This window comes from Mandrillus leucophaeus, unplaced genomic scaffold, assembly GCF_000951045.1.
Source record: "Mandrillus leucophaeus isolate KB7577 unplaced genomic scaffold, Mleu.le_1.0 Scaffold389, whole genome shotgun sequence".
NCBI classification, from domain to species: Eukaryota; Metazoa; Chordata; class Mammalia; order Primates; family Cercopithecidae; genus Mandrillus; species Mandrillus leucophaeus.
Genome location: NW_012104131.1, coordinates 2660922 through 2674428, shown reverse-complemented (window position 1 = coordinate 2674428; position 13507 = coordinate 2660922). Strand labels below are relative to the sequence as shown.

Genomic DNA, 13507 nt, shown 5'->3' with positions numbered 1-13507 from the left:
GTATTTTAAAAGCCTAAGTATTATTATCAAAAAAGCATAACTTACAAACCCCTATCTTTCCTACTGTCCATATTAAACAAAACACAATACAAATGTAATGTTAATGAAAAAACCACATTACCAGTCACACGACTATTTTCATCACTTTGATGCAGGGGTATTTTGGAGGGTGGGGAAGGTGCTTTTCGCTTTGTCCTTCTCAAAGACGAATTCCCTGCAGATGTGCTGCTGAGCTGCAGTGAGTCTGCCCTCACTCTTCCTGCTTCACAGGGACTCTGGAAAACAAAATGACCAAATAGAATCCTACATTTAGAGATCTGTAGCAAACTTTAGGAAGACACTGAACTTTATGTCAAACACAGATGTACCCAAATGGAACATAATAGTCATTCCTTAAAGACGTTTATGAAGCATCTGCCACATGCAGAAGCTGGGCTATGGGATAGATACATAAAGAAAACTAAAATATGGCCTTTCTCAAGAAACTTGGGCTAGAATGGGAGACTGCCACGCAAACAACTAACTGTAATGTAGAGGACTCATAAGTAACAGAGTTAAAAGCTAACTTTTAAAGACAAACCTGGAGAAATTAAAAGGAAGGGATGAAAAAGGGAACATTATTTGTACAGTAGCATCTAGCTTGATTAAATCTACCTCTTTATAACTGCAGTGTTTCAGTGAGGAATACTGCAAAAATCTATATGTCTACCCAAGGAAAGGTCCTTCAAGGTCACCTACCAGAAACAGCTACGGCTCACACTCCTAGCCCATGACTGTCAGCAGACCCTAAGACATCCTCTCTCAGCAGGGGTCAGTGCCTCCTGACCAATGGCCATGTCATCTTTGCTCTTTCCCTTTACCAAGAATGAATGAATGAATGAATGAATGAATGAATGCATGCATGCATGCATGCATAAATGAATAAATAACTATTTAGAAGAGTTGTTTAGGTGGCTCACACCTGTAATCCCAGCACTTTGGAAGGCCGAGGCGGGCAGACCACCTGAGGTAAAGATTTCGAGACCAGCTGGCCAATGCAGTGAAAGCCCGTCTCTACTAAAAATAAAAAAAAAAATTAGCCAGGCGTGGTGGCGGGCGCCTGTAATCCCAGCTACTCGGGAGGCTGAGGCAGGAGAATCGCTTGAATCCCAGAGGCAGAGGTTGCAGTGAGTTGAGATCGTGCCATTGCACTCCAGCCTGGGTGACAAGAGTGAAACTCCATCTCGAAAAAATAAATAAAAGAGTTGTTTGCAGTTTGTGTCTCTAATTTCTCTTATCCCACTTGAACCCTTTCAACGATACTTTTCTCAGCTTTTGATCCATTAAAATGATTCCTATCAAAGTCACCAAAGACTTTGACTATGAAGAAATCCATGGCCACTTCTCAGAACTCACTTATGCAACCTATTAGCAACATTAAACAAAGCTGATCACCCTCCTAAAATACATTATTTTTCTTCCAGGAGACCACATTTCTTACTCTTCATAGATCCGTACTCTCTGGCTACTCAGTTTTCTGTGTCTGCTTCTCTCCATCTCCTGATCAACACTGGTGTGACCCAGGGCGTGGTCTGTGAACACATTCCATTTAGTATCTCTGCTCCCTCTCCAGAGGATCTCATCTGTTCTCTTTAAGTATAATGTGTATGCCGATGAATTCCAAATCCATGCCTCTATCTTGGACCTCTGTTCTGATCTCTCCTTAATGTCTGAAGCCTCTTTAATTTAGCATGTCTAAAACTGAGATCATGATAATTCCTCTTTATCCCTCTGCCACATCCTAGTCTCTCAGCCTTCCCTGTCTTAGTAAAGAACAAGTTATCCTTCCATTTGCCCTCATCTTCTGTCACTTCTCACACTGAGTCAACCCTTTTATCACTTGCCTTAGAAGATATCCAGCATTCAGCTTAACTGCTACTACACAGTCTGAATCATCATTAGAAAATACCTAATTAGACTCCATCTCCACATTGTTTCGCTATAGTCCTTCAACATAGCAGCAAAAAGAATCTGCTATCTTTAAATAAGATCATAAAAAAGGATCCTATTAAAATGTAAGCCAGATTAGGTTAACTTTGGTTAAAACCCACTAATAGTTCCCTTTATAAGTCCATTAACAACCTGGCATCTAGCTCTCTCTGGCCTCCTCCTTTGGTAATGGAGTGGCTCACTCCACTCCAGCCACACTGGCCTCTTTGTTGCTCTTCAAATGTGCCGGCAGAGTTCCTCCATCACAGGGTGGTCATCCTTTACTGCTCCCTGTCCCTGGAATGCTTTTTCTTCTGACAACTCGGTGTCCATTTTCTTCAGGCCATTTCTCAAATGTCTTTTTTTTTTTTTTTTTTTGAGACAGAGTCTCACTCTGTCACCCACCCAGGCTGGACTGCAGTGGCATGATCTCGGCTCACTACAGCCTCCATCTCCCAGGCTCAAGTGATTCTCATGCATCAGCCTACTGAGTAGCTGGGATTACAGGCATGCAATATGACGCCCAGCTAATTTTTGTATTTTTAGTACAGACAGGGTTTCACCATGTTGGCCAGGCTGGTCTCAAACTCCTGACTTCAAGTAATCTGCCTGCCCTTGCCTCCCAAAGTGATGGGATCACAGGCATGAGCTACCATACCCGGTCAAATGTCATCTCTTCAACGAACTCCTCCCTGACTCCCAATATTTCTTATCCCTGCTTCCTAGATTTATTTCTATGATCAGCATTTAATTGCTCTCTAACATACTATACGGTTGACTTATTTGCCTTATACATTGTCTGCTCCCACTAGGGTTGACCACAGAGGCAGGGATTTTTTTCCCCTATTTTGCTCGCTGCTGTTTTCCTGGCTCACAGAGGTTTCTAAGTAAATACTCCTTGAATGAATAAAAAATGAATGATATGCTGCCATCTTCATTTGTAAATAAAAGACCTTGACGTACTCAGACCAGGAGCATGTGTAAAGACTGGGGCAGTCTAGTCTTACAAGACAACATAGGTACGTCTAAGGGAAGTGAACTAATTCATAAGATATTTTTCAGTCTTTATGCCTTGCTACACACCAAGAAAAAATGGGCAAATTTACTATTTTATAATTTTTAAATATATCTGCCAGAGAGAAAGGGAAGCCTGCTCCCAAAGAAAAGGGTTTGAGTTAGCTGTGCTCTTTGCCAACTGTGTTAGGTACTAAAGAGGAAGGCAGGTCACTTCAACAGGGAGAGAAACTGTTAGGTCTACAGTGGCAGGAGCTTCACCGAACAAACCTCTCACAAACCCACTAACTGTGCCTTATAACAGAGGAGTGGGACAAGGTGGCACCAGGGAGGTCTTACCAATAGTTGAAATGTTAACCTTCTTTCCTACTAGTTGGTAAATAGCTGCCTCCAACCCCATCCCATTACTCTGATTCCTCCTCCAAAATTCCTCAGATTTCTCTATAATCCAGCAAGAAAAGAGTTAAATCCTGCCACCCAAAATCGGATTTTGTTTCAGAGTCACTAAAGTCAATTCTGACTAAATATTATGATCATCCTGACTAGGGTAGGCATGGGGGTGGATTCTCAATCATCGTTTGAAATAATTCAAAACAAGGGCCCGCTGCAACAAAAAGGTAAGAAAGAAATGCACCAAGGAATTGGCAGTATTTAAATATTGCTTTGAATAGAATATAAAGGTTAAATAGAAATCTTTCTACTGATAATGTCTTTGTGTTCTAAAACCTTCCCCTGATATCTTATAAGAGTAACAAATTTAGGAAACATCAGAAAAAAAGGCCAAAAGTTCTCCCAAAAGAACATGGCCCTTCACTTTAAAAAAACAATTACCTGCAAATCAAAAGCAGTAGAAGATGTGATTTTATTTCTTGGATTTACTTCTGTAAAGCCCTATTAAAGCCAAGTTCCACTCCTATGAAGGATCTAGTTTACCAGTAAGAATGCAATAGGTGATCAATAAGTGGCAGCTTAATGCATGAAGCAACAGCAGCATTTGATTTTCCTCCCCAGTTCCATATTTCCCGTGTTTCAACTGATTGCTTTCATGAGGTGTATAATAAAAATGTGTTCATCATTAGGTCACATTCCTTATCATTGTCACTTATTGGTATTTTCCATGATAAAAGCAGCCCTGACATGAATTTCTCAATGAGAGTATCTATTTGGGAGTTAGAGCTCTTATATTTTGGTTATAATAAAGCAGACAGTACAGAATTATAAAAGGGAGGAATATATACAGACTCACAAATTTTATTTTTATGAACCTATTCATAAGTCAAAGACAGAATAACCACAGACTCATATATTTCATTATTCAGCCTAGAGGTCTTAAAATAAGGTAGCTTTTTGTAAAACAGAGTATTTATATTTTTACAGATAAAGAATTTAAAATTTGTCAAAACAGACATATTTCAGTTTTATAAATGCTAAATTTTTTTCAACAGCATTTATGAAGATAATTGGGGGAAGCGCATATTGAAAAGACAAAGTCATGGACATCAGGGGAAGCATTTATTTTACAACCCTATTCTGCGACATTCACCACCCTTAACATGTTGTGCATGGGTATCATGATGGTAAATGGACATGCATTACTAAAGCTGCAATTTGAATTAAAGCGGCTAAGAAAAAAGACATTGGCTTGGTGCGGCGGCTCACACCTGTAATCCCAGAACATCTGAGGACAGGGATTCAAGACCAGCCTGACTAACATGGTGAAACCCCGTTTCTACTAAAAACATAGAAATTAGCCAGGTAGAGAGGTGTGTGCCTGTAATCCCAGCTACTTAGGAGGCTGAGGCAGAAGAATCGCTTTAACCTGGGAAGTGGAGGTGCAGTGAGCCAAGAGCGTGCCACTGCACTCCAACCTAGGCAACAAGAGTGAAACTCCATCTCAAAATAAATAAACAAATAAATAAATAAAAATAAAAAGACATTAGAGGAAAGTGAACATGATTTCACTAATTGATATGAAGTACAATTATGTGGCCTGTCATAACTGGAACTTATGCTGTTAATAATGCTTAAAACTTACTAAAGTTGAGGACAAAATGTAAATTTAACAATTGGTATAAGTCATGCAAAGGCAAGAGTTTTGAAGAAATAAGAATAGTGAGTTTAGATAATAAGCAACAGATTAATGGACAGAAATGTAAATTTTCTTTTGAAATATAAGTAATATTCATATTAGCATTCAAGGAAATAGCTTTATATATATATTTTTGTTGTCCTATAAGATACAGAAGCAAGAGGTTTTTTGAAGACTCTTGGAAAATAATTTCAATTACTTAAGAAATTGCCAAGGAAAGTTAAGATAATAAAAATCAAATGTGGAATTATTGTGTGTTAACTAAAACATCACTCTTAACACAAAACAGAAGAACAACTGGGACTTGAGAAAGAGATGTTCTACACCTACTAAAAAACCTTCTCTTGGGGAGGCAGGGTGAAAGCCTGCAGGAAAAGAAGGGACATTTAAGTTAGAAGACTCTCATATTTCTAAATAGATTGTAGCCAGGAAAACACATCTATACACTGGGATTTACAGAGAATATACATATCTAACATGCAAGACTGGAGAGGCTCCAAACCCAGGAATGACTAATGCTAAAAGCAGCCTTACTAAACTGCCACAGCATTTAAGTAATATACATCATGAGTTTAGAATGCTAAAAAAGTAAATTAAATTAAAAGGGTGGGAAGACCACTGATACCTAAGCAGCAGCATTCTTTTTTTTTTTTTTTGAGACAGAGTTTTGCTCCATCGCCCAGGCTGGAGTGCAGTGGTACGATCTCAGCTCACTGCAACCTCCGCCTCCCAGGTTCAAGCAGTTCTCTGCCTCAGCCTCCCGAGTAGCTGGGATTACAGGCACCCACCACCATGCCCGGCTAAATTTTTGTATTTTTAGTAGAGATGTGGTTTCACCATCTTGGCCAGGCTGATCTTGAACTCCTGACCTTGTGATCCACCCACCTTGTCCTCCCAAAGTGTTGAGATTACAGGCGTGAGCCACTGTGCCTGGCCAGCAGCAGCATTCTTAAGCTATATTTTCTTCTGTGCACTTCAGGAGTATGCTCCAAATAGTCTCCCAATAGCTCTGCTCTTACATTCATCACAGCTAAACTACCCACTATTTCTGAATGTGAATTTGTCCAGTTGGAGAGAGGCTTACAGGGAGTTTGCAAGGTAGAAGGCAGCCCATTACAATGATTCCCAAAGAAATGGGTTTTGGAGTCAATACAAGCAGTTGAACCAGAAAGCTTGCCATTTATTGTCTCTGTGACCTTCAGTCTCCTCATTCACGAAAAGGAAAAGTAACAGCACCTATGTCAAAAGGGGCTGGGATGCTTAAATGAAATGTTATATGTAAAATACATAGCACAGTCCCTAGCATACAATACATGCTTCATAATCATTAGCTGATATTATTACATCTAATTTGTCCATTTTAAAGTACATGAAAATGTTCTGCAAATAATGTAAGAATTATAATTATGTAGATGTTGGAGTAAAAAGTATAGGTAAAAAGAGGTATTTACTTTAAGATTGTACTCTCTGGTGACTGCGTTGGTAACAGTCCTATTGGAATCAGTCTCAGTAATAATTAACCTTAAAGCTCAACAGTGCCCAGCGTTCAGGAACCGATGCTTAGTCTACTGTATAAACATTCACTGTGGGTCTAAAAATCTCCACCTTTAAGTCAACTCAGGTCTCTTCAACATACTTTAAAGGACTTTAATAAAAGTTAAATATTTAACACTACTTTGTTGAATCAGTGAATTCATGGATGTGTATTACAGTACATACATTTGAAATGTCTCATAAGCAAATTCAATGTGAAAAATTAAAGAACTATTTATAACTCTCTTCAGCTTTTACTACCAACAAACCTTTTCTTTGTTCAAATTATGACTACATTTTAAAAAGTGGTAGACATTAAAATTTATTAAGTCTAAAGGCTTTACAAAATGAGAAAACACAGAGGTTTCTACTTACTAGGGGAAACTGCTTTGGTTAATCATTAGCGATGTTCAATTATTTACTTTAGTTAGAGTCACTGATAAGTCTGCTTGCCATTAATGAAAACTGCACTTCTAACAGGAATGCACATCACCAAATTTTATGGTCTGTAAAAAGGAAAATACCACAAGGAGAAACAGAATCTAGTAATGAAAGTGGTAAGGTCAGGTTGAAAACCATGCCAGATTGTTAATCCCCCAGAATTCACACCCAGATCAGAATTCTGATTCAAAATTGAACTAAATTTAGCTGAAGAAAATAGAATCAAATGGCATTCAAGAGATTTACTGAATACTTGCTCTGTACTAGTTATTAGATCACTTATTAATCATAGTTGAATTATAAAATGTGGGTCACTGAAATCGAAGTATCCTGGATTAAAGAGTTAAAAGCAAAGGGAGTGCTCCAGGCGGCGACGGGGCCGAGTTCACCAGTGGCCGGAGCAGTAGTCAAAGGCCCAGCACGTCCTGGGTGCCGTGGTGCGGGCAGTGAACGCGCGCCGGGCCGGAGGGGCCCACGCCGGGCGCCAGAACTGTACCGGGCTCGATTCCCGTTGTTAGGGCTTCAGGTCGACCCCAGCACTGGGCTGCTCATCGCTGCAGGCGGAGGAGGCGCCGCCAAGGCAGGCATAAAGAATGGCGTGCACTTTCTGCAGCAAGAGTGGATTAATGGGCGCTTGAGTGCCTCCTTGCTGCACTCCCATGACACAGAGACACGGGTCACCATGAACTTGGCACTGGCTGGTGACATCCTTGCTGCAGGGCAGGATGCCCACTGTCAGCTCCTGCGCTTCCAGGCCCATCAACAGAAGGTCAACAAGGCAGAGAAGGCAGGTTCCAAGAAGCAGGGGCCTCGACAAAGGAAGGGAGCAGCCCCAGCAGAGACAAATGTGGCGCGGAAACCCAGCACGAGGGGCTAGAACTCAGGGTAGAGAATTTGCAGACAGTGCAGACAGACTTCAGCTCTGATCCACTGCAGAAAGTTGTGTGCTTCAACCACGATAATACCCTGCTTGCCACTGGAGGGACCGATGGCTACGTTCGTGTCTGGAAGGTACCAGGGCTGGAGAAGGTTCTGGAGTTCAAAGCCCACGAAGGGGAGATTGAAGACCTGGCTTTAGGGCCTGATGTCAAGTTGGTAACCGTGGGACAGGACCTTAAGGCCTCTGTGTGGCAGAAGGATCAGCTGGTGACACAGCTGCACTGGCAAGAGAATGGACCCACCGTTTCCAGCACACCTTACCATTATCAGGCCTGCAGGTTTGGGCAGGTTCCAGAGCAGCCTGCTGGGCTGTGACTCTTCACAGTGCAAATTCCCCACAAGCGCCTGCGCCAGCCCGCTCCCTGCTACCTCACAGCCTGGGATGGCTCCAACTTCTTGCCCCTTCGCACCAAGTCCTGTGGCCATGAAGTCATCTCCTGCCTCAATGTCAGTGAGTCTGGCACCTTCCTAGGCCTGGGCATGGTCACTGGCTCTGTTGCCATCTACATAGCTTTCTCTCTCCAGTGCCTGTACTACGTGAGGGAGGCCCATGGCATTGTGGTGACAGGTGTGGCCTTTCTACCTGAGAAGGGTCGTGGTCCAGAGCTCCTTGGGTCCCATGAAACTGCCCGGTTCTCTGTGGCTGTGGACAGTCATTGCCAGCTGCATCTGCTGCCTTCATTGCAGAGTGTTCCTGTGAGGCTCCTGCTCCTGCTGTGTGTCGGGCTTATCGTTGTGACCACCCTGCTGCTCCAGAGTGTCTTTCCAGGTTTTCTTTAGCTTCCCTGCTTCCTGGGAATCAGGAGCCTGGACACTGCCATCTCTAGAGCAGAGTGGAGGCCTGGACTCCCTTTGCTCACTTCATTCAGGTCCACAGCTGAGGTTACCTCTGATAAGATGAATGGGCACTACCTGCCCTTCTAGTGAAAAGGCTTGGTCGTGGCCCTGCGTGACTCTGGGTGCCAGGAACCCTGCCTTCATCATCTGTGGATCCATCCAGAACAGCGGTGTCTGAAGCCCAGGCCATACTCCCTGCCTCCTGCCTTCTGCCTACTAGAGGCTTGAGAGTTGAGTTTGTCCTTTCTCTAGAAACATGTGAAGATGCCCAAGAGCCTGGAGGCACTGCTGTCCTTCCTGCAGAAACAGTTTCTCCTCCTCCCCTCACAGCCTTGTGGCCAGTTCCTCTTCACATGAAGCCCCTGGCATTTGCTGGGGGAAGGGACTGGCCTGGTACTTGCTGTTAGGGCAGGAAGGGGCAAAAGGAAGACTTGGGTAGTAATCTGGGGATTCAGATGGGTAGCACTAAGCCAGCCGGCCTAAAGATGTAATAAGTTCCTAGATAGTCTACCCTAATCTCGAGGAAAGGAAAAATGAACCTCAGCCCACTAGGCAGGAAAAGTTGATATTTAACAAACAAGGAAAGAGTGAACTGAGACCCCCCTCCCCCCAAAAAAAGAGTTAAATGAAAGAATACACATGGAAAATAAAAACACTCAATTAGGGGATAGAAACATAGAAGCCCAACTTCAATAATTTTGTTAAATGTTTCTAATAGAATCTGTTGGTTCTGTTTATAATATGATTTTCACAGGTGGAAAGGGGTGGGGTTAGTGGAGAGAATGTAAACAATCCCTTGAAATTGCCTGAAAACTCATGTTTTCTTTTTCAAGGGACAGACTCACATTATTCTCCTCTAACCTGGACATTCCCAATAAACACTATTAAATAGTATAAAGTATCTTATAAATTGACATTAATTTATGATATTTGCTATTGTATCCCAATAACTGAACTTTTCATATATCTGAAGGTCAAGTTTTAACGCTTAACTCTTCATGGAAGAATGCAAAAACAATTTTACAACTTAGACAAGCAAGTCAATTTTAAGTGTCATTATTATACATATTATTGTTACACTATAATAAATGTAATTTAGAAGTACGAGGTCTTGTTTTGAATTCACAAAATAAGCTGTTTTTATCACAATTAAATCAGTTTTATGGTTGATGTGATAAAATTAGCTCAATCTCATAAGACACAAATAATGTATATAATGATGAGGAAAAAAATCAGTAAATCTCAAATAAAAGTCGCCTCATAGAAGTTTTGGTGTCCATTATTATATGTGTATCATTTTTACACCTGTATATACATAATGCACATAGATACACACACACACACGCATGCAAATTTTGGCTTGCATTGTATGAAAGCATACATGCCAGTTTCTTCGTTATATTATTGTGATTTGTAAAAATAAAATGTTATCTTTTGGTGGGGTGGGGGAAGTTTATTTCTGATATCCTGTATCTCCCTGTTCTACACCCTTTTCCTCTTTGGATGGCACTTCCTCCCAACTCCTGAAAATCTAGAGCTTATACATTCTAGTTTTTTATTCTCTATATAAACCTGTTTTAAGATTCTCCACTGATGGCATAGGAAATCTTAGCCTGCCTAGGTTTTGTAGATTAAGAAAAGTTGTATAATATCAAAGTGAAGGGGTATAAGGAATAGAGGTGGTATGTCAGATCTCAGACAACTGTAATAACGAGAGGAGAAATAGGACAGCAGTACCAGGGTCTGGAGCTCTTACGTCTACACTAGGCCAGCTATCACTATGTGGACAATTTTAATGCTGCTCCTACCAATCTGCTGAAATAAATACTATAAGACCAAGCAATGAGGTTACAGCTAGGTTCACTTATATGTGATCTAAATACCACCACCAACAGTAACTTGTCCCTTTTTGGTTACTAAAATTAAACCCATTTAGGGGATTCTGAGTGGCCAAGCTTGCCACTAGATTTCTCTTAAAGTCATCTACTTTAAAACTCATCATTAGTCAATGGTAACATTTGTATCCCATGGTTAACAAACTCATTAACCTAAGCATGTCTTCATCAATCATCAAGTCTTCCACTTCTTTTTAGTAATTTTAATACCTATGCAATTGTGTTAACTTTTGTGTTACAGTCAGGAGTTTGGGAAGAAAGATGTCAGTCAATGTTTTATTTTGTTATTGTACTTTAAGTTTCCGAAATCCTCAGAGGAGTAATGCCAGAATTAGACAGCATGATCTCGTTAATGTCGATCAAACCAAAACAAGCACATTCATCTGTTAGAAGTCAATTTTTAAAAAATAGCAAAATAGCATAATTTTGTAATACTAGAGTTGGAAGAGACTTTGGGAAATTTAATTACACAACCTTATTCTACAGAGGAGAAAACTAAGTCATAGAGAAGTTCAGCGAAGGTGAAGGAAAAAAAATTACAACAGCAAAGAAAAAGATAATAGACCTATTAGTAGAATTCAAGATTTTCTCTCTCGAGCCAGGTCAGGACTTCTTCTTTCCAGCCCTTCTCTAGGCACAACAGAAAGAAAACACACACACACTAAAAATTCCCATGTTATCCCCCTGTAGGTTTTTTCCATTTGTCTTCCTGAGGCAATCTGTGCTTTCATCAACCCTATGATACTTTGATAAAGTACATAAACTAAGTCTTATTCGTGATAATCCTTTGCATATAGCATTTAGTAAAAGCCCAGTGATGAGGGTCTAGCTCAATGGTACATCTTGGATGAAAAAAAACCAGGATGAACCACCAGAAAGCAGAGCTCAGGATCAAGTTTAAAAGACAGGGAATGGTGGTAACCATGATTCTCTGTGATCACAGTGATCACAGACCCTCCTAGCCACAGGGTAGGAGAATGTGAATAATCTAGAAGTTAACCAAGTTTAGGACCTATACCAGAGTGAAGCTACAGTCAATCAAACAAACTGGGGCCAAGTCAGTTCATCCAGAAAGGGAATTAAGGTTCGGAGCAGGCTTATCCCAGTGACACCATAAGGTTATCACTGTGGTTCCAGGAAAGAGGCCTGCTTCTATCTGCCCTGGCCTCTGTTAACACATGCTGGTTACTAGAGAAAGGCAAATCTCCCCATGAGGTCGCAAACATCACAGAGGTACAGAGACTAAGTAAACTTCACACTGGTAAAGTAAGCCTCCTAACACTAATTATTTTCAATAGTATTTTATTAACTCAGCCTGTTATTTCAGAGAGGTACAACTTTTTATATACTGACAGATAAGAACGAGAAATCCACATTAATTCCACAAATGACCTACTGCTCTTTGAATAATATATTTTTCCTTAAAGTTTAACAAGTCATTGATTCCTCATAATTCATAGTTCTTTACTTTTAGGCCAGAGGTAGTATTGTCAGAAACCTAAAATGGAATGGCCCAGAGGGTTGTCATAAGGATTAAATAAGTAATGTTCTTAGAGCCTTGTCTGAAACATTAGTAAGCATTATATAAGCATTCACCATTGCTTTTATTATTGTGATTATGACCCTCTGAAAATCTGATGAAAACTACAGTGGCAAAGTATGTATTATATCTAGGAAAGCCTTAAAAAGGGGAGCAGATTAAATATTATACTGTGTTGGTACATTTCTCTACTGAATGAAACCAATCATATTTTTGGAAGTACAGACAGCTGTATTCTGTACAGCAAACTGCAAATGCCATGGTAACCACTGTTCCTAGGCAATTGTAGAATTATGCGTGTGGTCCACTTTCTATATAATAAATATAAGAGGAAAATGGAGGGGAAAATAAACTGTGACAACCTGTGTAAAAATCTAAAAAGGGGTGTGTTTCTTAAAAATTGCAAATACATACTCTGTTAAAACAGAGGGTACAACCTTACATACTCTGTGTAAAATCACTAAGATTAAAATGAAGTAAAAGAGCAAAATATGTACCTGTACATTTGATAAGTATATGACAATATGTCATCTTACCTGCTTATAAACCATGATATACATTAGAATATGAAATTGGGTAAAAGATGAATAATGTAAAACATTTAAAAAGTTAAGTCAGTTATTTTAAAACTAACACTCTAGGTATTAAATTTCACTTGCATAATACTAGATGGCAAAGAGTTTCCATTTCTCAATAGTTGAGTGTTTGTCTGGACAAAGCACGATGCAAAATGAGACAAAATAAAATGCCCAATGAAGATCACTTCTTACAGTGTTTCCAGCCACAATGTAATGTCCGAAACAAAATGATGTGCCATGCCCATAGCCAGGGGAAAAATTGATTGCTGTTGTATATTCATCATTCCAAGCGGCAGTCACACCAAATGTGCCAAATGAAAAATTCTCCAAAAGGTTCTGTGAATTCTATGGGTCAAGATTACTCAATGCTTTTTCCTGACTCTTCTTCCACTTATTCGAATGTAAAATCAGTTTATGAGGCTAATTTGTCAATAAGACCAGAACATCCTTTGGCCATTGATTTTATTAAATGTTCTCTTCATAAACTCTTGGTCAGCAGATACGGTGCAGAAACTAGATTTCTGAACTTAGATTTATCTGAGAATTCTAAGTCACTTTCAATTTAAGTCAATGTAATTGAATTTCTGACTTCCCATTTCACAAATGACAATCTTATTGTAAATGACTATGTACATTTTATATAAGAATATATGTTATATGGGTCATACAAATA

At 40.1% G+C, this 13507-nt stretch overlaps 1 protein-coding gene and 1 pseudogene across 2 annotated transcripts in view; one reads left to right on the top strand and one right to left on the bottom strand.

Moving 5' to 3' along the window:
• Window positions 1-13507, bottom strand: part of COBLL1 (cordon-bleu WH2 repeat protein-like 1) — a 100006-nt gene that overhangs the window by 21340 nt on the left and 65159 nt on the right. Inside the window, exon 8 of the mRNA XM_011990995.1 lies at window positions 122-275. Coding sequence (XP_011846385.1) covers window positions 122-275 — 154 coding nt within the window. The remainder of the gene's footprint in view (window positions 1-121; window positions 276-13507) is intronic.
• Window positions 7405-9423, top strand: LOC105547407 (annotated as a pseudogene). The gene has a single exon (XR_001007221.1). The product of XR_001007221.1 is annotated as a prolactin regulatory element-binding protein pseudogene (transcript).